This window comes from Gopherus flavomarginatus, chromosome 1, assembly GCF_025201925.1.
Source record: "Gopherus flavomarginatus isolate rGopFla2 chromosome 1, rGopFla2.mat.asm, whole genome shotgun sequence".
Lineage (NCBI taxonomy): Eukaryota > Metazoa > Chordata > Testudines > Testudinidae > Gopherus > Gopherus flavomarginatus.
In genome coordinates this window covers 351,211,102-351,238,804 of record NC_066617.1, presented here as the reverse complement: position 1 = coordinate 351,238,804, position 27,703 = coordinate 351,211,102, and the positions used below count along the sequence as shown (strand labels likewise).

Genomic DNA, 27,703 nt, shown 5'->3' with positions numbered 1-27,703 from the left:
GGAACTCACGGGCGGGCGGGGCCCTAGAGCCCTATTATGACGTAATCTCTAGCAACAGTGAGCTGCTCTCGCGTCCTGGATACGGCTCCCTCCCTCCCCTTGAGCAGCCCATTGAATCCCTGGCCCCAGCAGCTCTTCTCTCCTCAGGGGTCGGGGAGGGGGGAGAGGCCAGGAGGGCAGTGTGCTCAAGGGGAGAGAAGGTGAGAGCTGGGGAAGGCAGGAAGGTGACAGCAGAGGAAAAGCAGCGCAGGCCCCTCTGCTTTCTGCTGCTTCCCCTTGGTGGGGGCTGTAAAAATGCTGGACAATATCCCTGCTGCGATCCTCGAGTCTGGCAGGAGCGTGTTCCCAACGCTCCCGAAGCTCACGGCGGACGGTAAGGCCTTCACGCCCCCCCTGCAGCCCCATTCGTGTGAATTTCATCGGGGAGACTCCTACCTACAACAATGTTCTCCAGAGGTCCTTTGTGTGTCTGGTGCATGCTGGGGATGCCCATGCATCTTGCCACACAGCGCTACATACAGTGCCTTCGCACAGACATGGCAGCCAGGGTGTCTTGGTTCTATTCCTGATTCTGCCACTGCCTTCCTGCATGACCTTTGGACAAAAGTCACTTGCCAAAGTCTGGGCCTCAGTTTCCCCATTTGTAAAATGGGAGAAATACTAGTTTGATGAGAGGGAGATTTGCCCAACATAACTCATCTTAACTTAACTCATCTTAGTTAGTTAGTGCTCTAGAAGAGTGTAGCGTGTGTATCTAGCCAAGGATGAAATACAGCTTAAACATAACATGGTGTGTGAAATTTAGGAGGGTTGTCGGAGCCTGTTATGCCTCTCAGTAGTTCAGTCCTCTCACAAGCATTTGCATGGAAATTCCATTGACAAGTTTCCCTAGTGACTGGGTTTAAGGTTTGCTTTTGGAAGGAAGAGGGGTATTTGGTTTTTTTAATGAAAGCTTTAAGCTTGCGATGGTGCTTTGCTGTGCTGTAGTGACATTGCCAGAAATGACAGGTCTTAGTGCTGTTCTAAATTAAAAATCTAAGCTTGTGAAAACTAGTTTTTGAACTCTGAACACCCGTCCACTTTTATGTCAGGCTGCAAGATCTCCTTGCCCAAATCATTTAGAATTTGTAGAAAAAAATCTTTTCAACCCCAGACTCTTACTGAGGGTTTTAGAAGGGACTGAAGTCCAAATCAAGTTTAAAATGGAACTTGGTTGAAAACTTAACTATGGAGCAAGGACCTTTGCTCTGTAGTGAATGTATAAACTATGCAGGATGCTTGTGATTACACGGGGATCCTGCAGTCTTATTAGTCAGAAGAGAAGAGTTCTATTTTCCATGGAGTGTGGTGAATTTGTGTGCTTGCCATCTAGAGATCATGACATATTGTGTTTCACTGTTGCATTTCAGAAGTCTTTAGTATTTGGGCCAATGTGTCTGAATTTGTGGAACGGCAGCTCTCCATGAACAAGGTGGGACTCACATCTTATTCCTCCTTCTGAACCCAAATGTTTCTAATGATTCTGATGCACGCCCATGCCACTAAAACGTATTATGTGTGCCAGGTACATTGTAGTCCACAAATGTGCCACAGGTTTCTCTTACCTAGTTTACTGGGTTATTCAGCACAGTGTAGCATAGTAAAGTTAGATTAACCCCCCCCCCCCATAGATCTCTATATAAGGAAGCTTAACATTTTTTATAGAGGTGGGAATTTTAGTATGATATCCCTTTATGCCTGTTTTACATGCTAAGAACAGATTAAACCCTATTGTGCTCGTTTCTTTTGTTTTTAAAGGAGAAATAACCCCCTTATTTTAAAATTAGCCATCCACAAAATGGCAAATATATTAAGATTGGTACCAAGCTAACAGGTTGCTCTAGGGATTCCAGAGAAATCTGGCAGTACCCTAACGCACATCTTTGGCTATTTCAATTCAGTGTGTCTAACAAAAAAATATACATTTCATAAGGTATTTAGATTGCTAAATTAAGCACTTAGATCCTGCTCCTGCCAATCCTTGCTTGTAGGAGTAGTCCTTACTCAGGAGAATGTAGTCCAACTATAGCCTATGGTGCTACTTGTGTGGGTAGGAGGCTTACTCATTGGGGTGAGGATTTGCAGAGTCAAGCTCTTTGGGGCTTCTCTAGATTAGGGATATTTATTTCGCTGTTGCTACATCAATGATTTTTTTTCAAATAGCGAAAGGGAGGGAGAAGAGAAAAATAGGAAATATTTGGTGCTATCAGGGAGCTCTGAGAACTGCCCCATCCTGCTTCCCTGCACCGGAAAACATAAGGTATGGATGGGATGTCAATCACCACCATCACAATGATCTGGCATAGAATGACAAATTATGAATTGATTGTGATTATTTAGAAGCAAAAATGTTTCCCCTCCTTCCTGAATATTATTGGTTATTTTTCAGGCTGTCCAAATACCAGGGCTTGGAACATTCTCTTTTTTAAGACAAAAATTAGATGTCGGCAACAATAAATTTATCCTTATTCAAAGACCTGTGTTTCTTCTATCTGAGAAACTAGCACAGATTCATGGACTCAAACTTGCCAAAATACACACTCCTGGTAAGAAGTTTAATTATGGCATTTGCCTTTCCTTGAAATATATTTGTCCTGTGCTATAAAATATCTGACAAGATTAATAGCTAAGCAACCAAATGTGATACATGTATAAAATTCCTTCACTGATAACAACTTAGGCTCTGTTTGATAAGACACCAAGAGGGAATTTCTTTACAAGACACCATTGCTTTTATATTTATATCCTGTGTAAAGTTAGAATGGTTCTATCTGAAATGTTTTTTTACCTTCTAACTGCATAATGCCACATCTGTGGAGCTTTTATGGTAGCTGCAATATGTTCTAAAAAAAACTTTATTACCACTGAAGTTCCATATGCATCTTGCACAAGACTTTAGCTCTGCAAATTCAAAGCTTTGTGCCAGGTTTTACACATGCACAACTCCAAGTCAAAAGTGGCCTGCAACAGCTTTTTCATTTTATTTTAGTGGCGCACACCTTAATAGAGTAATCAGCTGGAGACAGCTTAAAATAGACCCGAACAAACAATAGGTTTTATGAAGCACATGTACAGCTGTATGTATTCTGAACAAAAAGTAGTTTCACATCAATGTCACCATGTTTGCACAGACTGGGGAGCACTGGTATTGATTATGCATCTTGTGCAGCACCATGGGGCTGCTTTAAAAAAAATCCTCTGCACTCCATTACACCCTGGTGTACAGCAAAGGGTATAATGGAGTGCAGAATCTGACCCCATATCTCTAAGATGAGTTGCAAAATGAAAGTTCTGATCACTTGTGGTTATCAAAGATCACTGTATTTAAGAATGGGGTCCTGGTTAAATTCCTACTCTGGTTTCATGTTCCATCCCCCTGCAATTTCAACTGCATACAGTATTCTTCACTTCCTGTCCTGAAATCCTGTGCTGTATAGCTGCCATGTTTCATTTTTGTATTTTCATGTCGAGGAAGTCATCCCTGTATAGCTGGCATATCAGTTTGCTTTTAAAGAGCTTGGGGTCCTTCGGGATGAGGAGCTATATGGAGTTGTAAGGTGGTTAGTAAAATGGACATGATAATAGCCTCAAAGGTTTTGTGAGGCTTTATTCAAGGTTGTAAAGTGATTTGAGCCTCTTGCAGGAAGGTGCTACATAAGTGCAAAATATGACCCATTAATTCACAGCCTTGTTGCTGCTGTTATTTAGGAAGTCTGCTTGCTGTTTGAATTACTGGGTTCCCCTGATTGTTGATTTCAGGTGATATCCCAATTATTCAACTGAACTTCATCATGTTATCCCTGGAGGGTCCCTTTAACAGGGAGATAGTGGAAGGATGTGTAAAAGAGACCCTGCTTTTTTTCTCACGATCCATCGCTACCAAACAGAATGTTGAATTCACTTTCAAGGGAATTGGAGTTCTCGTTATCCGGGACAACAAAGTGAAAATGAAATTTTACAAAGATTTCCTTCAAGCCATGGATGGCAGTGGCAATCTGGTGAAAGCTCTTTCCAATGTAAGTTTATCATTTTCCCAGGAGAACTTAAATTATTTTGAGTCTGTATCAGTCAATAATGCCTATTAGGCAGGTGGTGAGTCACACTGTGCACACAGCCAGTCTTGTACTGTATTATTCTTACTTTGTCCTTCCATATTATTATAATGTATTTATTATTTGTTTTCTAGTAGTGCCTAGCGGCCTCCACTAATTTCAGAGCCCTGTTGTGCTTGGTGCTGTGGATACACATAGTAAGAGACCGTCCCTGATCAGCAGTGCTTACAATCTCAACAGATAGGACAGCTCAAAGGAAACATTTTGTTACCCTTATTTTAAAGATGGGGAACTGAGGCACATACAAACTCAGGGTGTGTCTACGCTGTAATCGGAGGTGCAATTGCAGCATATGTAGACATACCCAAGCTAGCTTTATTCTACTACCAATAGCAGTGAAGCCAGGGCAGGATGGTATGAGCCTGCTAGGGAGTCTGAGTATGTACATAGGTGGCTAGCCTGTGCTGCCATGATTTCACTGCTATTGGTACCTGAGCTTGCTAGACTAAAGCTCGTTTGGGTATGTCTACATGTGCTGCAATCGCACCTCTGATTGTAGTGTAGACATGCCTTAAGTGACTTGCCCAGGGACACGTGAGAAGACTGTGGCAGAGTCTGGAACAAAACCCTGATCTCCTGAGTCCCATCCAGTGTTTCTCTCCCAATCCTACGTATTGCATCTTGTCATAATGCTTTCTGGGACAGGGACCATCTCTTGTGCTAAAGGTTGAACAAACATGTAGTCAAAAGGGCCCTGATCAGCACCTCTAGGTGCTAATGTTGTACAGATAGTAGTGAATAATAGTACTCTGGGCAAAGAAAAAGAAGGCCTGAGTTTGTGTCCTTCCTTGGTACGAGGACAGACATTTTAGTAGTGGGAAAGACTTGCTGCAACTTTGTGAGTGACTGAACTAATTGCAGTCTGTTCAAGTCCATAATCTGCAGGAACTGTACAAACCAACCAAGCAGTGCTTTAAAACCATGCTAGTAACATGGGTTAACCATGTACCTGTCTCCACTTGCTTCTCTACTGGAAAGTAAATAGCCTCTTTATTGAGTCTAATGATTTCTGACCACTCAGAAATCATGACAATATTATCATTCATTATCAGTGATAGGCTGGGACAGTTTTCATCAGTTACAGTGAAGGGCAAATGTAAATGAAATAAAATTTTGTGATGGGATATTGGAGTAGCAGCCTGTTGTTTTGGAAGTAGAAAGGGTTGTCTTGTTCGTTACCTGCTAGACAATGTCCTCTGAGTTATCTCAAATGTTTGTTGTTGTAGAGGCCCGGGACGAGCGATTCAGTCATTTCAGGCAGAGAAACTGCAGTATCTCAGTCCCGTGCTTGCAGTGTTGTCATGTTTCCAAGGTGAGTACTTTTGCTTCTTTACCAGTTCACTGACCAAGCTAGCATCTCCTATCTTACATCTGGGAGATTGTGTTAGGGCTTGTCTCCACATGGAATTATTACTCCAGAATACCTATTCAGGCTAGCTATTCCAGGATAACTCTGTGTGGGCACTCTTATTCTTTAAAAAAGGATTAAGCTAAATTGGAACAAGGCACTTTTATCCCGGGATAAGAGAGTCTACTCATGGAGTTATTTAGGAACAGTTGTTGCACTTTAACTTCACACTTTAACATAATCTGAATTAACTTCCAAGAGTAGACAAGGTTAGATAATGATTTTCATAATGCTTCACCTGTCTTGTCTCTTTCTTTCATGTAAGATTTCAAAATATGTACACTGTCTGATTTTTACATGAACACCTTCCCTTAAATTATGGATCTGGCCGTAGACTTACAAAAGTCATATGGTCATGTAATTTTACTGGTATTTGTGGCATTCAGTTGAATGAATACCTACCACCAGTCTTCCTGGGTAGAAGATCCACAGTAAAAAGTGACAAGTCAAAAAGATACCTTTCTTCCCTCTTCAATAGCAATGGAATATGGTAATTTCCTTCCCTTCCGATCCTAACTGAGGTACACAACCTTCCAGGGAACCATTTGCTCCTTTCCCCCAGAGGAGTTCCACCTTGTCTCCCCCTTCATGCCCCCATGATACTGGTTCAGAACAGGATCTATCCATTCATGTAACAGTGATGGGTTTAAAATATGACATCTTGTGAATTATCAGGGATAGATTTTCACCATTAGAAAACAAGGACTTTCCAATAGTAAAAATCATTTATTTCTAGTTCTAGTACCTCATGATATGTTGAACTGTAAAATTATAGCACTGTCATGATATTTTAGGTAATTTGTAGAGGTTTCTAAAATATATTAGTTATATTTTTTCCTCTCCCTCCGAGTTCCATTTGGGTGAACGTTAGGTAACTGAAGAGCTGATCCTGAGAGGTGCTGAGTACCCATTACCAAGTTGTTCAGTGTGGGTAATGGTAATGGGTAATGGGTGCTGAGTACCCGTTACCAAGCATTGCCACCTTTACTTCTGCACTGCAGCTGCGGGAGCCACTGCCTTCAGGGCTGGGTGCCTGGCCAGCAGCTCCTGCTCTCCGGCCACCCAGCTCTGAAGGCAGTGCAGAAGTAAGGGAGGCAATACCACAACCTACCTACAATAACCTTGCGACCCCCTCCCCTCACAACCCCCTGTTGGGTCAGGACCCCAGTTTGAGAAACGCTGGTCTCCCCCCGTGAAGCTGTATAATATAGGGTAAAAGTACACAAAAGATGAGATTTCACGGGGGGAAGACCAGATTTCAGAGTCTGTGGTATGTTTTTCACAGCTGTGGATTTGGTAGGGCCCTAAACTTAGAGCTTTGGTGTCCTTTGGTATAAAAGGGGTTATAGAAATGTAAATGACTGAAAATAGTTAAGTAGATTGAATACTTTCTGCCTTACTTCCTGACATAGATAGCCATCAAGAATAATTTTTGTTACTGTCCATTTTTATGTAAATCATTTTACATGCATAATCCTTAAGGCTGCTATATATTCTGATTTTGAAAAGTGCTATCTTTACAGTAGTGCTAAAGATACTTGTGTGACCAGGTTACTAATACAACATTGTGCCTTCTATTCTGGCATAGGTTCTACAAAACAAACTGACATCTTTTCCTTGTTTCCAGGATTGAGTTGAAGGAAACAGACAACAAAGCAGCCATGGAAACCATCACAGAAGAAAGTGAAAAGTCCAACAAAGAAAAGGAGCTAATAGAAAAAGAGAGAGCTCATAGTAACAGTAGCAGTAAAAAAGGTAGGTTGTCAGCTGAATATTGATACAGGTTCATTGTCATTCACTTGTTAGACAGTAGGAGCCAGGTTTAAAATGTGCAATTTGCTCACCATCTGGTACACATTTAACAGTTGTAAGTATCCATCATTGCAATGATCAGTCATGCTAACCATCGGGGAAAGGAATCACAAAAGGGTCCAACCTTTTCAATTCAAGAGGATATTTCCACTCAACTCTAATACCTAGACTGTATTGCAAAAGGTTCTCTGCAGTTTTATGAGTTTGGCTAGGCAAAAAGCATTGAGAACGCTGAGAAAATCTATTAGCATTCCAATAGGGTGTGTGCCTTGTACAAAATCACAGCTGGCTTTTCTTTGGAGAGAAGGCATCCTCCTGTGGTGATCATTTGAAGGCTGCCAGCCTATGCTGGTACTGAACTCTATATTTAAAGCTGGGAAGCAATTTTCATTCTAACCCTCACTTTCAAGTTGCTCAGAAACTTCACAAAAATAATCCGCTAGGGCTGTACATTCTCATGCTTAGGGTTTATCTCCACAGGAAAGTTTTATCAGTATATTGGTAAAAATAAACAAGTATAACTCCCTGTGTGGACCCTTTTATTTTGGTATGTAACTCCCCAGGGAGAGTTACACCAGGATAACTACAGTGTATTGGTTTACAGTCACACCTTGGCTTATACTGCTGTAATTTTCCTGTATAGACAAGTTGTGAGTCTCAGCCCAATGAGCCACATTCTGCATTGTGTTTTATCGATGGACAGGGAATTGGGTCTGAGTCTAGCTGATCAATTTATGGATAAGTTATTCAGAGAAAAGCAGCTAAAAATGCTGTAGCCTGGAGGGATTGATAGAAAGTGGCTGACGTGCTTTGGAGGCTCTGAGCACCTGCAGCTCTCATTGAATTCAGCTGAAAATCAGTCCATTGCTATATAGTTTTGCAAAATTAAGCAGGGCTGAGATAACCATCTTCAGTTATTTATTGTTTTGGGGCTATCACCAGGGGTTATGGGATGAAATTAAGCAAAGGGAAACTGAGACTAACTGAGCCAGATGCTGGAGCTATACCATTTTATACCGGCTGAGGCTGTGTCCCACTCTTATGGAAAATATTCCTGACACTGAGATCTATTAGGCTGTGCAACAGTCTCCCAATGGCACTGGTAGCCCCATTCGTTGGAGCACAGTATAGTGTATAGTGTGGGGAATGATGCTGCACTATAGAAGTTAAGAGCTGGGAAAGACCCATGATATTATGATTTTGTGTCAGACAGGTATTAAAACCTGTAGGCAACTGAAAATCCTCCTTAACTAATGTAGTTCAGTGGTAAAAGAATGGTTTTACGGCACTGGAATCAATGGGAGTACTCACAGAATCAGTGACTAAGGCATTTTTAAACCATGGAAATGCTGCAGCACATCTACTGTGTGTGTCTTGTGTGAGCTCCCATGCTATCCTGGTCTAAGTTGTCACAGAAATGCTGTTCTTGGTATTTTCCTTGTTTCACAATTACAGAGAATCTTCCCATTAAGCGCCTTCTGTCCCGACAATCTATTGTTCCTGCCAAAGTGTCAGGGTTCAATCTGACTGATGAGCTGGAGAAGAACCTCAAGCAAAAGAATGTCCCTGAAAGGTGAGACTCCCTGGGAGCCGTGGATAAGGGTAACTATAAATTTTTCAGTATCTCGATCTTCACTTAAATGCAGCTACAATGTCTGTATTAATTGTGAAAAGGAAAAAAGAAAAATATTTATTAAACTAAAGAGGAAGGGGGATAAATTTTTCAAAAGTGCCTAAATCCCATTTTTAAACATGACCTGGGGGCAGTTTTTCAAAGATATTTAGGCACCTAAAGATGCAGATAGGTGCCTAGTGGGATTTTCAAAAGTTAGGCGCCTAAGTCTTCCACCACTACCTTTTCCTGCTCCTCCAGTGGCTGTGTTTTGTGTGGGGCCCAATCGGTAGACATGCTCTAAAGTGGCCTCTGAGCATGTCTGCTGGATCAGGCCCTGCAAGTGAGACAGGCAGGGGAATGCCTAGTTTGTGAATCCCATTGGGACTTATGAGCAAGTCAAGTGCTGAGCTGCTTGGTGGTGTCAGAACACTGGCTGTGCACTGACAGAAATGTAGGCACCTAGTGGACCTACCAATGGAAGCCTAGGTGCTTAGGGCCCTTGGACACCTACAGGGCTAGCCAGCAGCTGAGTGGGTTCTGAGGACCTACATTTTGGACTTAAATGCCTAAAGTGGCAGTTAGGCATCTAAGTCCCCCTTGTGAATCCTACCTTTAGGAGCTTAAGTTCCATTGGTTTTCACAATGAGATGTGGGCTCCTAAGTCCCTGAATCACTTTAGGAAAATGACAAATAAGCTCCCAAGTCATTTAGGTGCTTTTAAAATTGTTACCTGAATCTGCTTGATGTGGCAGACTCAGGCTCTGAGTATAGGCTTTAGAATGTGGCCAATATTTTGTATCTTTGTGTCCATTAGCAATAATCCTCTGAAGTCAGATAAGTAAGTAGATTTAATTTATGTTTATTAGAATTATTGTACAAATACGTCAAAATCTAAGCTATTTGGGGATGAATAGTATAAATGGGCATTTTCCATATAATGTCCCTGGGACGCCAAGTTCCAGCTTATCCCTTGATCAGTGGATCATTGTACCAGTTTATTTTCTTGAGACAAAAGTTAATTACCTAAGTAAACTAAGGTTAAAAATTCCCATTGACTGAAGCTTTTATCATGCAACAGCCCTTTAAAAGACCCCAAGTCTATTGTAAGAGTGTGCTCATCTCACAGTGCCATTGGATCATCTCACATTTTCTTGCTGGCTGGGAGGTATGGTACAGGTTTTTGTTAGCGTCTGGTGTCTGCTTTGTTTTCATCTGACGCCATCTCCATTTTGTATCTGATAGTTTGGTAACTGAATGCAAACAGTTATTCAAAAGGTTCAGGATCCTCTTACCATTCACTGTGGAGTTGAGTGAACCTGATCCTCCTACTTGATGAGAACAGTCTGCAGAGTTTATAAACATTTAATGGAAGAGAGACTCAGAGTGCTCGTCTCATGGCTTCTAAATGTTTTCACTGCTTGTCTGAGCTTTGTTCGACACTATCAGTTATTCCAGGAGGTCACTGAGACCCAATTCAGCCATGATTAAACATGTAGGAGCTCTTTGTTTTAATTTGGTGGATGCTGCTTTACAAGGCAAAGTGAAATTCAAACTTCTCATGCACCAAGGGGATAGAACAGTGCCCATCTCCATTGTTTGTCTGGGGTTTAATCAGTTAACCTAGAGGCTTTTTCTTTTGTACTAAAGCTTATTACTGTGATGGGCACAATAGAATGGCCAGAGATTGACAGGTAGATAGAGTTGCTTCTCTCACCACATTGCTTTCTCTTTGTTTACAGCGGTTGCCACTAGCAATCTATCTATATTGATCTTAGGTACTTATATGGCCTCCATCACCGTACTGCCTCACAATCTGTAGTGTATTTAAATGTATGTACAATGCCTAGGGTAACTGTCTCCCCAAGTGCCTGCCATTTAGATGACACTGTTAATTAAATAGTGAGAGGGGCCTGGATCTGGGACATCTTGAGCTTTAGGGAAGTTCAGACAAGATGAGAGTTGTTGTTCAGGATCATTGTCCTCCTCTCTCTGTTCATTTGAATACAGTCAATGAAACAGGAGAAAACTGAATGCAAGTTTCCATTCCCTGCCGTATTTACCGGTCATTTAAAGATGTACATCACTGCTTTGCATCTGAACCATCTCTATGACCCCTATCACCACAGCAGCTGAGCACCTTACAGACGCTATTGAATTTATCTTCGCCATGTGCCTGTGAGGGAGGCACGTGTTGCTATCCCTGTTTTACAGTCACACAGGGAGCCTGCATCAGAGCTGGGAACTGGGCCATTGGACCATTAACCACTGGACGATCCTCAGTAGACGATGGATTGGACCCTAACTGCACATTCTTTATTCAGCAACTATAAATGCAAGTGAATTCCTGCAGAGTTCTGTGTAGTGCCTTTCTGTTTCTCCATGTGGTAATTTAGTTTACTGAAGACTTGTTTATCCCTGTATTTAGGTATTCATTCCTGGGCGCATTTGGCTAACTGAGGTTTTACTGTGTTTCTACAAGAGATAGTGGATGAACTCCTAGAATTGCTTCTGGGCCAGGCTGTGACGGTGTGCATGACAAAGCATCATATGTGCACCCTGATGTCAAATTAGTTACTGGCTGTGACACAGGGTGTGATCACACTGGCGCTAGAGGTTTATTTCCAGCTCAGGTAGCCATACCTGCACTAGTTCTGATCAAAGTAGCATTTTAAAAATAGAAGTGTAGCTGTGGAGGTGCTTGTGGCAGGACAGGCTGACTGCCCCACTACAATCCTGTCTGAAACCCTACTTAGGGGGGATGGATAGCTGGTCCTGTGGCTTGTGCTGCTGCCACTACCTTGTTATTTTAGCATGCTACCTCGGTCTGAGCTAGCGCAGGTATATCAGCTGAGCTTGGAATTACACCTCCTACTCCGGTATAACCATACACTGGAACAGTCTATCGTTAAGCTCAGTTGAAGCTATGATCCTGATCTTATGGCTTTGGAGCCAATGCAGAGACTCCCCATATAAGCCCATGAGTTCAGAGGCCAATTAAAGCAAGGTCCAGGCCATGTAGCTGAGGAAGTGCAGGAGCCAATATTGCAACTGTGAGCAACAAAGGGAGTAGCACACACCTGAGCACTGCTGAATGAGTCCTGCTGCAGCAGGAACCAGACAGGGTCTAGCTATCCAGTGCCCTGGGTGAAAAGACCCAAAGGAAGAAAGGAGGGCAGCAGCTGAGAGCCCTGTGACTTGTGACTGGCTGTTTGGGAGCACCAATGAAGTTTTTTGTTTGTTCTTTTTTCTGGAGGATGTAGCAACTATTTAGAGAATTTGAGCCCAGCTTAGTCTTAAGCCACCTCTTTATGTGTGGACACTATCTTCTGGTGTGCATTCATGAGCATGTATTTAGTTTCTCAGTGGTGCACCAAACTCCATTGCAAAACTGCCTTATGCCCAGCATGTTGGTGTTTGTACACAGCACTTGTAATAAACTGATGTGCATGTCCTGTTGTGTATTCCTAGTGCAACATCACCTGCTCCCCCGTGTTTCTCAAAGACAGAAACTGACTGCAGTCCCAACCTAATTCATGCTGCTGGACACAGAACTCCATCACCTCTTTGTCAAGATCATGGTAGGGCTGGACAGGTATAATATATGGATCTTATTTACTTATTATGTCACTTTTTAATCATAGCAAAATGTGGTTACCTGGGAATTGATTTTAAAACTGTCCCTAATGGCTGTTCACTATAACATTCAATTACTGTTCTGTTTTTATAGGCCACATTGGATCTTACTTAAAAAAAAAATGCATTTCATTATACATGTATGAGTAAATCCTGGTCAAGACTGTATTTTGAAGAAACATATAGGAATAAATTACACCTCTACCTTGATAGAACGCCACCCGATATAACATGAATTTGGATATAATGCGGTAAAGCAGCACTCCGGGGGGGGGGGGGCGGGGCTGCGCACTCCGGCAGATCAAAGCAAGTTTGCTATAACGCTGTTTCACCTATAATGCAGTAAGATTTTGGCTCCCAAGGACAGCGTTATATCGAGGTAGAGGTGTATTTGAGATCTGGTTATTATGGAAATGTTAACCATAAGGGTCTTCATTCATTAGCGATTATGAGATGTAGAAAATAAATAGTTTCCCTTTTGTGCACAAGTGTTTTGCCAAAACAAGTGCAAAGGTTGCATATTTTGTCAATTATTTTTACACATTGAAGTTTTCTGGGAGCTACTAAAGCAATGTGGAGAAAACCACTTCGATCGAAAAGGGATTAGATATTTATGTGGATATCAAGAGTATCCGGTATTGTCATAATTAATGACGACAAAAATTTTGAGAGGGATATTAAACCTCGTGATTCAGGGTTTGAGCCAATCTCTAACTATGAGAGACTAGGATAAGACTTGTGTGTGGGGCAGATTATCGCACATCTGCCTACTTAGGGGCTCTTATGCCTTCCTCTGAAGTGTCTTTTAACAGTGAGGGTAATTACCCATTGGAATAATTTACCAAGGGTTGTGGTGGATTCTCCATCACTGGCAATTTTAAAATCAGGACTGGATATTTATCTACAAGATGTGCTGTAGTTCAGACTGGAAGTATTTTGGGGGCATCCTGTGGCTGGCCTGTGTTATGTAGAAGGTCAGACTAGATAATCACAGTGGTCCCTTGTGGCCTTAGAATCTATGACTTTGCTGCTGGCTGCTGTCAGAGACAGAATACAGGATTAGATGGTCCACTGTGGCTGTTCCTATGTTCAAACCATGAGTGCTGGCAACACTGATTGGATCAGATCTTCAAAAAACCAGAAGTATAAAAAATTAGGCTCCTAAATCCATATTTAGATCCATAAAATAAGATTTATCAAAATTTCTGAGCACGCAGCACTTCTGATTGGGGCTTATGTCCTAGTAATGCTGGCATATTAATTGTTGAGATCAATAGGAGCTGGTGGCTGCTCAGCAGTTTTGAAATCAGGCCACTGATTTAGGAGCTTAAATATGTATTTAGGAGCTTAACTTTAGGCTATTTTTTTTTTAATCTTGACCACTAGCTATTTTGTCCTATTTTTAACTAACCAACCAACAGAACACAGACAACAAATATGCTAACAGCTGGGAAAATTTTCTGTTACTCTCACCTGCAACGTGTGCTGTAGATCCCTGCTCACTAATATATATAAACTCTGCAGTTTGTGCTTGTCTATACGTACAACCAGGCTCTTCTGTGATTTTGTTGTCTCCATGTTTGATTGCCACTAGAAAGATTCTCCTTCATGTTCTGGGTTGGAAACTATAAAGTCTAAAACGACATAGCTGATAAGGGTAGTCCACACTTGGGGCAGTGTGTCATAAACAGATAGCTAAGGGTTAATGTCTCTTTCACCTGAAGCACCTGACCAGAGGACCAAACAGGAAACCGGATTTTTTCAACTCTGGGTGGAGGGAAGTTTGTGTCTGAGTCTTTGTTTTCTGTCTGCCTGCTTTCTCTGAGCTTTGGAGAAGTAGTTTCTGCTTTCTAATCTTCTGTTTCTAAGTGTAAGGACAAAGAGATCAGATAGTAAGTTATATGGTTTCTTTTCTTTGGTATTTGCATGAATATAAGTGCTGGAGTGCTTTGATTTGTATTCTTTTTGAATAAGGCTGTTTATTCATATTTCTTTTAAGCAATCGACCCTGTATTTGTCACCTTGATACAGAGAGACCATTTGTATGTATTTTTCTTTCTTTTTTATATAAAGCTTTCTTTTTTAAAACCTGTTAAAGTTTTCTTTACTGGGAAATTTCAGGGAAATTGAGTCTGTACTCACCAGGGAATTGGTGGGAGGAAGAAATCAGGGGAAGATCTGTGTGTGTTGGATTTGCTAGCCTGATTTTGCATTCCCTCTGAGTGAGGAGGAAAGTGCTTTTGTTTCCAGGACTGGGAACGGAGAGGGGGAGTCACTCTGTTTGGATTCACAGAGCTTGTGTCTGTGTATCTCTCCAGGAGCACCTGGAGAGGGGAAGGGAAAAAGGATTATTTCCCTTTGTTGTGAGACTCAAGGGATTTGGGTCTTGGGGTCCCCAGGGAAGGATTTTCAGGGGGACCAGAGTGCCCCAAAACACTCTAATTTTTTGGGTGGTGGCAGCAAGTACCAGGTCCAAGCTGGTAACTAAGCTTGGAGGTTTTCATGCTAACCTCCATATTTTGGACGCTAAGGTCCAAATCTGGGACTAAAGTTATGATATGCCACTAGAAAGATTCTCCTTCATGTTCTGGGTTGGAAACTATAAAGTCTAAAACGACATAGCTGATAAGGGTAGTCCACACTTGGGGCAGTGAATAGAGCACAGACACTGCGCACTCAGCTAGCACAGGTATAAACCGCAGTGGAGATGATGAGGTAAGGCTTAGGTGAGTAAAGACATGCCAGAACCATTACCTTATGTGGCTCTCTACACACCAAAGCCATGCCTCCCAGGTCTCTATTTTTAGTAGTGTAGTGTCCTATTGCCTTCCTACTGCTAGAGTCTTTCTCCACTACAGTGAAAGCTGGCAGCAACAGGGAAAGGCTCTGGCAGAGGGAGGCAGCGAGAAAAGGGTCCACCACTGGGGAGCTGCCAGAGCCTTTTCCCACTGCCAGAGCCTTTCACTGCGGCGTGTACCCTGCAAGTCACTACAAGTGTAGCCATTGCCAAGCTCCAAGAGAGAGGCTGGTAGCTTGTTGTTTTTTTTTGTCAATTTCATGTATATCTCCGGCTGTTGGTCCCTTGTAATCTTTTGCAGGGGCAGACTGTTCCAGATCTAGCTGTGCTAATAGTTATCAGGAATGGGATTTTCAGAAGTGCCAGATTTAGGAGCAAATTGAATTTCAAAATAGTTTTTTTGCCACTACACAGGAACTGTGCCTCTAGCTGCCCTTAGTAAGGAGGAAATAATTCCCCCCTAGTATTTTTAATTACAATACTTGTAAAAAGGTTGGATTTTCTTGAAGACTTGTGGAAGTTCATAGTAAGTGAAGAGTGACTAGAGGGTGAAAAATTAAAAGAGACGAAGCTAACGTGCATTCTTTTATATTTCTATGGGCCTCCAGGAAATGTGCTACCTGTGTATGCAGCGTGCTCAGAGGAACATCCCAGTGTACTTCAGCGAAGAGAGGAGGAGGAAAGAGCTAGATGATGACAGAATATTGGCGCAATACCAAACTATGAAAGACCAAGAGGCTCTTCATAGGCAGCAGGTATTCCATGCAATTTGAAGCACTCAGAGAGACAGGATTCCTACCACCAGGGGGAGCTGAGTTTTGAATGTTTCAAAGAAGTAGGAAGGAAAGGTGTCTGTAGATCACTGGTTCTCAACCTATTTGCCATTGTGGGCCACATATGCTGCTCTCTCTGTGGCATGAGGGCCTCATTCACATTAATATATATCTTACCTGTATGGCCCTGAGGCTGTCACATGGGCTGCAGCTGTGTGCTGATTGGGCTGCAAATGGCCCGTGGATTGAGAACCACTGCTGTAGATGCTTGTCTATTTGCTATTCTGAGAGAAAAATTCTAAACAAAAAATGAGAGAATAAAGAGAGACCTGTGGTATCAAGGTCTTGGTCCAAAGCTAGCTGAAGTCAATAGTACGAGCGCCGTTGAAATCAGAAGGCTTTTGATCAGGCCCTTAATTTAACTATCCCATTGTTGCTTAGCAGAAATCTCTGCTTGTCCCCAGAGTTCTAAAGACTTACAGCAGACTTCTCTCTTCACGGCAGTTCTTTACATTCGCTGGTCTGGGGAGTGAAATGTGCTCCAGTGAAGAGGCCCCACCCAAGACTCTGTGCACCACTTCAGCCCCAGAATTTGAGGGCTTAAATGTTGCAAAAAGCCCTGTGCTAGATCCTCGGTATTGGCAGGCATTTCAGTCACCATGTGCAGACCAAGTATTGCCAGGCCAAGTACTCAGAACTCATGGGAATGGCTTAAAAACTATGAGATTTTATAATACAAAATAAAAATTTAGCTGTTTTTTTTTTTTGGCTTTTGGGTCACATTTTCAAGCTTTCCACTGCACCCATGATGGCTAGAAACTTTTTTTTTAAAGAAAAAGTGAGAGCTGAGAGTCTCACCTAATCACGTTATTTCATGAGCAGGAGCTTAAGAAAAAGAACAAATATCACGAGACTGCCTATAAAATTACAAGAGCTGTGAACTCTCAAAAGAGACATAAAGGGATCCCTGCAAATATACAGCAAAATATCAACGCACAAATCTGCTGGGTGGATTGGAGAAGAGAATCGTGCCCTTAGGGGAGGTTGTGTGATCTAGTAAATAGGGCCCTAGTGGTCAGGAAACCTGAGTTCTGTTCCCAGCTCTGCCACTGACCTGCTGTGTAACCCTGGGTAAATCATTTAATCTTCATGCCTCAGTTTCTCCATCTGTAACGGGAAGATGATGATACTCCCCTTGTAAAGCAGTTTTAGGTCTATGGGATGAAAAGTGTTGTAGAGAGCTAAGTGGTATTATCATTATTCACTATAAATATATTAGTTTTAGAAACTATTAAAATGTTATCAGTAATATTCTTATTTTATGTAAATCTAATCTTTTAATGATGCAGTAAATAATATTAGGGCCTAAACTATTAGGACTTGATCCAAAGCCGATTGATATCCATGGGAGTCTTTCCACTGACTTCAGTGGGCTGGGGCTAAGGCCTTTAATGTACAGAATTATCTATTTCATTATAAAAGGAAGAACTTTAAACTGCATGTCCAGAGAATAGACATGCCATTACTGGAGGATTTCCTGGCTGTGCAGTGACATTACTTTTGTTCACACCTTCATTTAAAATGCTTCTTTTCTTTTCTTCCCACGATAGATGAAATTCTTGGCAAACAGAGAACAGAACCAAAAAACCGCTGCCTTTAACCTGGGGGTGGCTGAAGCAATGAGAAACCACAAGAATGAAAAATCCACAGAATTTTATGTAAGAGCTTTTGTTTTGTTTTGTTTTTTAAGAAGACTAGTCTCATCCTGGTAACTTTTCTGCCCAAGCTGTGTATTGACTTTCCATTAGCATATATAACATGGAAAGAAACATCAGAAACTGGGTCGCTCAAAGCATTAATAGACAAACCCTTTCCGTGTGAGAACTTTCAGCAAGGGAGATTATTAATGCTTTTAGCAGTGGTGCTCAGATTTTGTCATCATTTAGTCTGACCTGCTTAACACAGGCCACAGGACGTCACCAGTAATTCCTGTAATGGAAGGAATTGTTCTTCCCTGCGATGTTAGTGAACGTTATCTAGCACCGTGTACTAGAAGCACAATAGTGGTGGGGCTACTTCGGGGCATTAGTGAGACCTTTGTCAACATTTTGCCACCAACCCAAGGGGAATTTTGGGGTGATTCCCCTGGTTCTGATGGGATTGTCTCCTTTCTGGTTACTGCAAATGCATCTCTGCCTGGAATGATTCTGCAGTGTTCGTATTTAAGGAAATGATGCCATGTTTTCATGTCTTGTTTCTCCCATTAGATATGAACCGTGTTTCTTTCCTTGCAGAAATCATTTGTTTTTGTTAAACGGCCGCCCAGCCCTCCCCCGTACATCAAGCAGGAGGAGTATTCACAAGAGTTGTTGAAGCAAATGGAGGAGAAGAAGGAGAAGGAAGCAAAATTAAAGCAGGACAAAGAGCTGATGGATCGGCTGGAGCAAGTGCAGCTTGCGGAAGAGTAAGTCTGCCTGTTGTCTCTGCCTAGGGCTGGGTGTGGCTGTGGTGCTGGTGGGAGTGGGTCCATTCTACATGTCTCTTGCCCTTGGCACTAGAGTTAGGACCCAGAGGCAATGGTAATTAAGCCGGTCTTGTTTAGAGCTGAGTGAAAAATTGATTGTTTGGTTCTGTTGCCGAATCACTTAGTGTCAAACTGAAACTGAATTTTTCATTTTTTTCGCCAAAACAAAAAAAAGTTGTGTTTGGGCTGAAACGGACTGTTTCAAATGTCCGTTTGAAATTACATTTGGAAACGGACCATTCCAACATTTCACATTTTTCTTTTCCGTTTTTTCTCCAGCTGAAACTGTTCACTGAATTCAACTTGAATTTCATGAATAGCTTTGGTGCCCTGAAAAAGGCGTGTGTCAATGAAAGAAGTATATGCACAAAAAATGCTACCTGCCCCTTGTCCTGTTCTGTTTTGAATGCTGGATTGGAGCCCCCTTGAGAGTGTGATCAAACATATGATTTTAAAATATTTCTGTTGTGTCTCTATCCAGTCTAACCTATCGAATCATTCCACACACCTACTAGTGTCTAAGCACCTGATGTTACAGGTCAGTTCTACAGTACAGGTCAAAGAGATACATATTGAAATACAACAGCACACCATCCTATAAATATCCTTAAAAATCTACATTCACCAGTTCACTCCTATACAGTTAGTATGGGGAATGAGGTGAAGCCACTTCTGCATTATATGAAATGGCACAAAGATCAGGATTGTTGAGTTCAAAGTGACTTGGATTACTCTTGTATGGTAGAAAAGGGTCTTCTTGGGGGTAAGGACTGTTTTTATGTGTCTTATTCAGTGTCATTGCTAAGGTATAAGAAAGTAATATTAGGCTCACAAATAAACATAAGGATCCAGATTCTGATTATGCTTATGCTGATGTAAATCCATTGAAGTCAATGGAGACACTTTTAGTTTTACACTAATGTAACTGAAATCAGAATCTGGTTCAGAGAGTAGTAAAGATGCAGATTTAACAATGTTTGTGTGCTGTGAGTGTAATGCAATATCCCTACAAGCAATTTAGGCAGAATTTATGTGTGTGGGTGTGGAGGAGAGGCTAATAACATGGCACTAGCTTTCATACTGATTTTAGCCAAAGGTTTTTGTAGCCAGAGCTAAAATTCCAGCTGAACCACTGTATGGGATTTGAAAAGAAAAATACGTGAAATGGTGAACGAGGACATTGTAACCATGAGGAGTCAACTCTGGTTTAGTGTGTCTGCCCTGTATCTCATGTACAAGCAGGCAGTCTGAACCAATCAGGGCAATGGGTAGCCGCCATTTCATTCCGTTATAGAATTACTCCCATCAGCGTTCTCTACAATAAAATGTTATCGCCTCACTTTCCTGTTCTATATAGCATTTGCTTCTGTGTAGATTCTTATTGCCATAGTATCGGAGCGCCTTCCAGTCGTGTATTAAGTGATATGATTATATGTGCAGTGTAACTTCTTGATTTGGTCTGGGTTCACCTACATGCTACTCTGTGTTTGTATTAGAGAAGGCAGGTGGAAGAAATGCTCCTTGCATTTGGAGTGGAAGGTAAGGAGAGGTTTGTGATGGTTCTTGGTTCCTAGGGGAGTTCACCCCATAGTCTCTGACTGGCCCTCAGAATGCTCTGTCTCCTACACAGATGACCTTTACACGTATGGCAGGAAATTCTAGAGGTTCAGCCACTTGTGAACTGTTTTTTTTTGCCTCTTCAAACACAAGGACAGTGATTTAACAAACTAGCTGGCTAGGGTTCACTGTACGCATATCATTGCCCCTTGCCAGATGGAATCAGATCATTTACATTGTGTGTCATAGGCCCTATACTGCTAATAGCCAGTGGAGGCTTCCTTTGGATCAGATTGTAGGGCCTGACTGTGTTTTTGGAGCACGAGAAGGTCTCAATTCAATTCCTGCTGAATTTAGGAAATTCCAAGCTGCCAAGGTATGCAGCAGCATAGTGACAATCCTAATATTCTGACATGGCCAGGGCCAGATTAACCTTTTGTGGGCCCAGTGCCAAACATATTTATGGGCCCCCATGGAGGCAGTGGAGCATGGCGCGGGGAGGTCAGTCCCCAGAGCGAGGGGCCAGCCAGAGGCAATGGAGCATGGCGTGGGGAGGTCAGTCCCTGGAGCGAGGGGCCAGCCAGAGACAATGGAGCATGGTGTGGGGAGGTCAGTCCCCGGAGCGAGGGTCCAGCCAGAGGCAATGGAGCATGGCATGGGGAGGTCGGTCCCCGGAGCGAGGGTCCAGCCAGAGGCAATGGAGCATGGCGCGGGGAGGTCAGTCCCCGGAACGAGAGGCCAGCCAGAGGCAATGGGGCCTGGCATAGCAGGGGTGGCCCCGCTCCGCCCAACACGAGGGCACTGTTTACAAACCGGCGGTTGCCAGATGCACAGTGGCCTGCCCAGCCCTGTGCTGCCAGCATGTCCCTTCCCCTCGGGGGCGGGCCCATGCCACACTACACAGCTCCTCCCTCACTCAACACCCCCCAACTTCCTATGGCTAGAACCCCACTGGACCCACTATGCCCAGCACCCCTCCAGACCCACCCACGAATGTACAGCGCCCTGCACAACACCACCCCTGCCCACAGCCCCACCACACCTGCCCAGCACCCCCCACACAGAACCCCTACTCCCTAGTGCCCCAACATACACATCTTCCCTGCCTCCTGGCCACACTCACTGGCCTGCTGGGAGGCGACTGTGTCTGCCAGGCTGAGCTGGCTGCGCAGCCAGGGCTGGTCCAAGGGCCGGGAATTGCTCCATCCCCATGGGAGCGGTGCAATCAGCCAGGCCAGGACCTACCTTGGCCAGGCTCCCTCCAGACGCACTTGCCTGGAGGCGCCCAGCCAAGCTTCCTGCACTGTTTCTCCCCTACACACACACCTAGCTGAGACTGGCCAGGCTTCTGCACCAGTCCCAGGCGGCTCAGCTCTGGGGAGACAGGTGGGGCCCCACAGGTGATGGGAAGCAGAGACTGCCCAGAGCCAGAGGCCAAGAGGGTGGGGCCAGGGGGCAGAAAGGAGCCCTTGGCCAGCTGGCAGGCAGGCCAAGAGAAGCAAGTGGTGGGCTGGGGGAGCCAGTAGGGTCTTAGGGTGCAGAGCAAGCGGAGCAGGCTGGGGCCCCTTCTGAGCATGGGCCCGTCTCCATAGAGCCACTGGAGCCATTGTAAACCTGGCACTGGACATGGTCAGTGATTTGTTGCTATATTATCACATGTAAGCCAGGGTGATGCACACAGGTCAAGCTCAGTGTCATAAGTTGTCTTACTCTACTATGGAACTCATCATTATTAATAATTATTGTTATAAGAATTTTTGAGGGAGCAGAGCCATCTTGGTAAGGGAGAGACTCATGGGCTAAAACCGGTAGCTAAGTGTTGTGGACTCACATGTACTATTGGCAGGTCTGTATTTCGCAGGCCATGTCTGGATGAATCCTGCACACTTATTTCTTGGAAATATCATCTCAGTAAAACTCTTGTGATTCTTTTGTACTTTTATTTCTAGGCTAGCTGCCCAAAGAGCGAAATATCTGAAAGGCAAGATGGAAGAAATGCAGTGCTATAAGAGGGCCTTGGATACACAGGTAAAAACTTGTGATTAATAATTATGTGTCTCTCACCAGGCCAGGGCCACTGACCTGATAGTGACAAAGTTTTTAAAATGAAAAAAAATTCCTGTGTTTAATAACTTTCCTACCTATTCTGTGGCTAAGTGATGTGTCTTTAAAAACCGGAATGTTTCTCAGAAAGTTGTGGAGAAAGGTGGAAATATGCCATGTCTGAAGTGATATATTAAAAAACTCTATAATGATCTAAGCCATAGTAAGATCTTCTGAAGTTTTAAGAATGATCACTATAGCCAGTATTTTAAAGCTGTTAAGATGGTGAATCTATTTAACTGAAAATGAGGCGCAGTTTACAATGTTTCTATTGCTGGCTGAGAAAATAGTCCTTCCCCCCTCAAACTAGTTATCTAGAGATATCTGTTTGGATTGAGTAGAGCTATACAAAGTCATCATGGAATTTTTTGAGAAACTTTGAATAAAATTGCCACTAGATTCCAAGATCTTAGGTAGCATTCAGTCCCTGCCCTGAAAATCTTACAGACTAAATGGACAAAACACAAAAAGGGCAGGAGAGGAAACAGAGTCACAGAGAGGTGAGGGGATTTGCCCAATGTCACAGAACAGGTCAGTGGCATAGTGTCCTGATTCCCAATCCCGTGCCTTATCCATTACATCATGCTGTCTCCTCTATAAGGTGATATTTAATAAGGATAAATATGAACTTGAATATCAATAAAAAATGCTTCCTGACATTGAACTATAAAATAATCAAGGGAAGTGGTAGAATCCTCATTGAGTGTGGCATTTAAATCCAGAACTAAGAACGTGGATTAGCTGATTTAATAGCTCTTTTCCCATCCCTAGCTTATGTCATTCAAAGTTTTCAGAGCCATGCATGAGGTTAGTTTCATCATGGTAAAATCTTCATATAAACCTAATACAGATAAAGTTGAAGCCGATACAGTTGCCGGTCTCTGAGCCTGACTCAGCTGATCTCATCTTTGGGAAGAGTGATATGACCAATGAGAAGCTTGCGGAAAAAAAGCAGCGAGCCCAGGAGTTCTACAAGCACCAGCTGCATGCCACAGCTGAGCGGAAGAGGACGGCTATCCTCAATCAGCTGGTGGAGCAGAGGAAAGAAGCTGACATGCTGCAGAGAGCGAAGAGAGAGTAAGCCTGCAGCTCAATCCAGTACACCATTTCCAATGAAGCCTTGAGAGAATTCAACAGCACTAATGAAATTGCCTCATAGGGCTCTGGGGTAGGGCAGGAGGGTGCATTTTCTCCTCTTTAAGGCCCCAGTCTAGCAAAGCATTTAAGCACAGGCTTAAAGTTAAGCATATGTGTGGTCCTACTGTCTTCAGTGGGAAATATTCACAAGCTTAAAATTAAGCCTGTGCTTAAGTGCTTTGCTGGATCAGGTCTAAGTGGAGAGACTTCAAGCCTTCTGCTGGGATTAACTCTGTCAGAGCTGAACTCTGTGGATTGTGCCCATTTCTGGCTGAACATTTCAGACAAGCACCTGAATTTGTAGTTAATCTTCTCAGCTGAGCTGGTGGCCTTCATAGGCTCTGCCAAGAGCAGCCAGATCTGCCCAAGGCTGTGTGGGGTTTCTAAGCACCACAGGGTTTCTGGCTCAGGTAGTGCTCTCGTCAACGTGACAGTCATTAATTTTGTCACAGCCTCCAGCAGCTCTGTGGCTGGCAGGGAGAGGGAATCATGTTAGACAGCCCACCACGCTGGGACAGTGGTTAAAGAAACCCAGGGACAAACTGACAAAGTGGGGGAGTGGGAGGTAGATTCATCCATGAATCATAGGAGAGACTTTTTAAATAACATTTCAGGTGGATTGCAGACAGGGGAGCGCAGTTTGAGAAAATATTCCAGATGAATTTAGCAATGCAGGACGACTGGCAAAAAAGCGCTGGAATGAAAAGGCTGAGGGAAGTTGAAGAGAAGCTATTTGAGCGGTAAGATTCCCAAACACTGAGGGGATTTCCCCTTGCCCATCCTTTCGCCAGTCATACCTGCAGCAGTGCTTTGCCTTCAGTGCACGGGGAAGTGGCAACCCCCTAACTCAGTGGTCCCCAACCTTTTCGTCTGGCGGGTGCCAGACAAAGGACCACTGCGGCGGTGGAGCACCCGCCGAAATGCCGCTGAATTTCAACGGCATTTTGGCGGTGACACCTCTCAATGACGCTGCTTGCCGTCGACAAGTGGCGTCAGAGAGAGGCGTCGCTGCCAAAATTCGGGAGTGACGCCTCTCAATGATGCCACTTGTCGCTGGCTAACGGCGTCATCGAGAGGCGCTGCTTCCGAAATTCGGGGGGAGACGCCTCTTGATGATGTCACTTGTCAACAGAATGCGCCGTCATCAAGAGGCGTCCCTGCCGAAATTCGGGGGGCGATGCCTCTCGATGACATCACTTGTCGACGGCAAACGGTGTCATCGAGAGGCATCCCAGTCGAAATTCGAGGGCGACGCCTCTTGATGACATCATTTGTCGATGGTAAGCGGTGTCATCGAGAGGCGTCCCTGCCAAAATGCCGCTGAAATTCGGCGGCATTTTGGTAGGTGTTTTCCCGGGGGCCAGGATGCAGGCGCATTAAGATGGCACCGTGTTGGGGACCCCTGCCCTAACTGATCTCAGTACTGCTTCATGCTAGAATGGGTTAAAAGCAAAACCCTATTAATGCAGTATAGGCCTTAGTCCCACTGTAGTAGCTGGACCATGTAAGAAGTCTGAGTCCACCATAATCTCCAGGCTAATGGATGTAAGGACCAGATTTCTGAAGGTATTCAGGTGCCTAGAGATACAAACAGGCTCCTAGTCATAAAGTTTAAGGCCAGAGGGGGTTCACTAAATCATCTAGTCAGACCTCCTGTTTATCACAGGTCACCAACACCAGCAGCTGGGTATGGGCGACAGGAGAGAGAACTTGATGATTACCTGTTCTATTCATTCCCTCTGGGGCACCTGGCATTGGCCACTGTCGAAAGACAGGATACAGGGTAGATGGACCTTTGTTCTGACCCAGTATAGTCGTTCTTATGTTCTTATGTAACACCACCCTGCGCCTGCACACTAAACCCAGCAACCAAAATCAGACTAAAGTATCAGCCCACAGGAGACTAAACTGTTATGTGGCCTTAGGCAGAGAACAGGATGGGCCAAGGTGCATGAGGGCCCTGGGTCCCCGCAATGGCAGAGACTTGATTAAGTGAGATATACCCATTTAATCCTGGCAAGTGACCTGTGCCCCACACTGCAGAGGAAGGCGAAACTCCCCACCCCCAACCCAAAGTCACTGCCAATCGGACTTGGGGCAAGAACACGTTTGCATGTATACTCAGCTTGAACAGAATTATGGAATTGGCATTCTTAACTTTCAGGATTTTTATTACAGATTTGTACTGACATTTTATACTGTCTGTTTTCTGTTTGGGTGGATGGCAAGAAAGCAGGAGACGACAGTTAGTGGAAGGCTGGCCAAAAGAATTGAGTTTTAAAGTGCAATTCTTTCCAATACAAGTGGCTCCACATACACTGTTTCCCACTGATTTCTGGATCACACTTGCTCAAGTAAAAAGACATTATTTCAAACGGGCAGCCCTGGAAACTCAATGAGGGCTCTGACAATCAAGCTGGGACTTTTCCATCCTGTGCATCATCACCAAGGCTCTGCAGGTCAAATTACGGCCTAAAACAGTGGTTCTCAACCTTTCCAGACCACTGTACTCCTTTCAGGAGTCTGATTTGTCTTACCCCGCAAGTTACACCCCACTTAAAAACTACTTGCTACAGAATCTGACATAAAAATACAAAAGTGTCACGGCATACTATTAATGAAAAATTGCTTACTTTCTCATTATATAATTATAAAATAAATCAATTGGAACATAAATATTGTACTTACATTTCAGATATAGTATATAGAGCAGTATAACAAGAACTGTCTGTATGAAATTTTAGTTAGTATTGACTTTGCTATTGCTTTTTATGTAGTCTATTGTAAAACTAGGCAAATATCTAGATGAGTTGATGTATCCCGTGGAAGACCTCTGTGTACCCCCAGGGGAATGCATACCTCTGGTTGAGAACCACAGGCCTAAAATACAAGTTGTCAACTTATGTCCTCAGTGTTACCTGTGTTAAACCTATTGTCTTCAGGTTACTCCTTCAGTAACATCTGTCCAAGCCTGCTTAAGGTTAAAATCCTAATGGGATACCTAGGCACTTTGATATGCATAGGTTCCCTTCCTATCTTCTCACCTGTCTACTCTGGTTTTCCAGAGGTGGGACTCTTTGCTGCATAAAATGCCAAACAAAGTGGATTTAAAAAGATTTCTGAAAAATGAATAATAGTGTAAAGAGCCTAATGGCAGGCATATCTAGGCACTTCAGATTGTGGTTTAGTGCGCCATTACCACAGCCCAGGTGGAATGTCTTAATGCCAAGTTATAAAGCACCTAGTATCACACAGCCAGTCAGCTCTCTGACATGGCTGGACACTGCTAGCCTTCTAATGCAATACAGAGAGGGTGATACCTCCTGCTGCACGGCTAGTGCATAGAGGGATCCGTTTGGCTACCAGGTCTGTTTTAAGGACTCGCTGACGGGAGCCAGCAATCTTCATTTGAAAAAGACCAACAAAAATTAAGTATATTAGGTGTTTTGTTATTTGCCATAGATGGTGTATAAATGGCCTTAGAGGTGCCTTTGAGTTAGTGGGTGTCCTGCGGCCATCTCCTGTGGGGCAGAACCGCTCTACTCTGCCTTTTGCGTTGGGAGCCTTGTATCAGAACAGCTGATCAGCCACTGCTCACACGCAGAGGGGCACGTCTAGGGCACCCTAAACATTGGTAATATAAGCCAGAGGTGGATTGCATCTAAAGGGCTCTCTAGATTTACCAACAGGTGGGCTCCAAAGTCCAGCTTAGTCTGGCCTTTCTCTCATGCCACCTCCCAAGCAACCAGACTGGCAGCAGTCAGCTGTGTACTGCATTGATGCCTTCTGCACTGGCTTACTTCCATTGAAGGGCCCAGATCCTGCCTTTCTCAGCCCCTATATGGATAGCTGCAAACTTTACTATCCAACTGTATTGTACAGGAGGGCTCTGTGTGATCCGTGACCCAGCCACAGAGTCAGGTGTAACTCTGGCCTTAGCAGGTATAATTCCCATTGACTGCAGTGGGATGAGGCTGAATTGGTGCAGCTTATTTCTCTGTTTTCCCTTAGTCAATAACATTTAACACATTTCTCTTTACCTTTAGTGCCGGGGACAAGCTCTTGCTACTTGATCAGTGCGAGAGATATCGACGCTGTTTCCAGTGTAAGAGGCGCACGACCAACTGCGGGGAATCCCATGTGTGGTCAGAGTCTAGATACATTCCAGGATCCCGGTTAATGGTTTGAAGCAA

General features: G+C 43.6%; 1 protein-coding gene across 3 annotated transcripts; it reads left to right on the top strand.

Annotated features, from left to right (window-relative positions):
- Positions 1 to 158: 158 nt before the first annotated feature.
- On the top strand, positions 159 to 27,703 carry CCDC81 (coiled-coil domain containing 81). 3 transcript variants are annotated; one of them, XM_050941191.1, is made up of 15 exons: positions 159 to 373; positions 1,410 to 1,471; positions 2,429 to 2,585; positions 3,799 to 4,055; positions 5,378 to 5,463; positions 7,187 to 7,314; positions 8,827 to 8,944; positions 12,455 to 12,578; positions 16,025 to 16,171; positions 17,800 to 17,907; positions 18,484 to 18,653; positions 22,220 to 22,298; positions 23,224 to 23,450; positions 24,125 to 24,250; positions 27,557 to 27,703. In XM_050941191.1, exons 1-15 carry the CDS (start codon positions 295 to 297, stop codon positions 27,696 to 27,698), a joined length of 2,010 nt encoding a protein of 669 aa, XP_050797148.1. In that variant the 5' UTR covers positions 159 to 294; the 3' UTR covers positions 27,699 to 27,703. The 3 variants fall into 3 exon arrangements, with proteins under 3 accessions (XP_050797148.1, XP_050797157.1, XP_050797164.1); XM_050941200.1 differs by lacking the exon at positions 24,125 to 24,250; XM_050941207.1 differs by lacking the exons at positions 159 to 373; positions 1,410 to 1,471 and adding an exon at positions 2,229 to 2,299.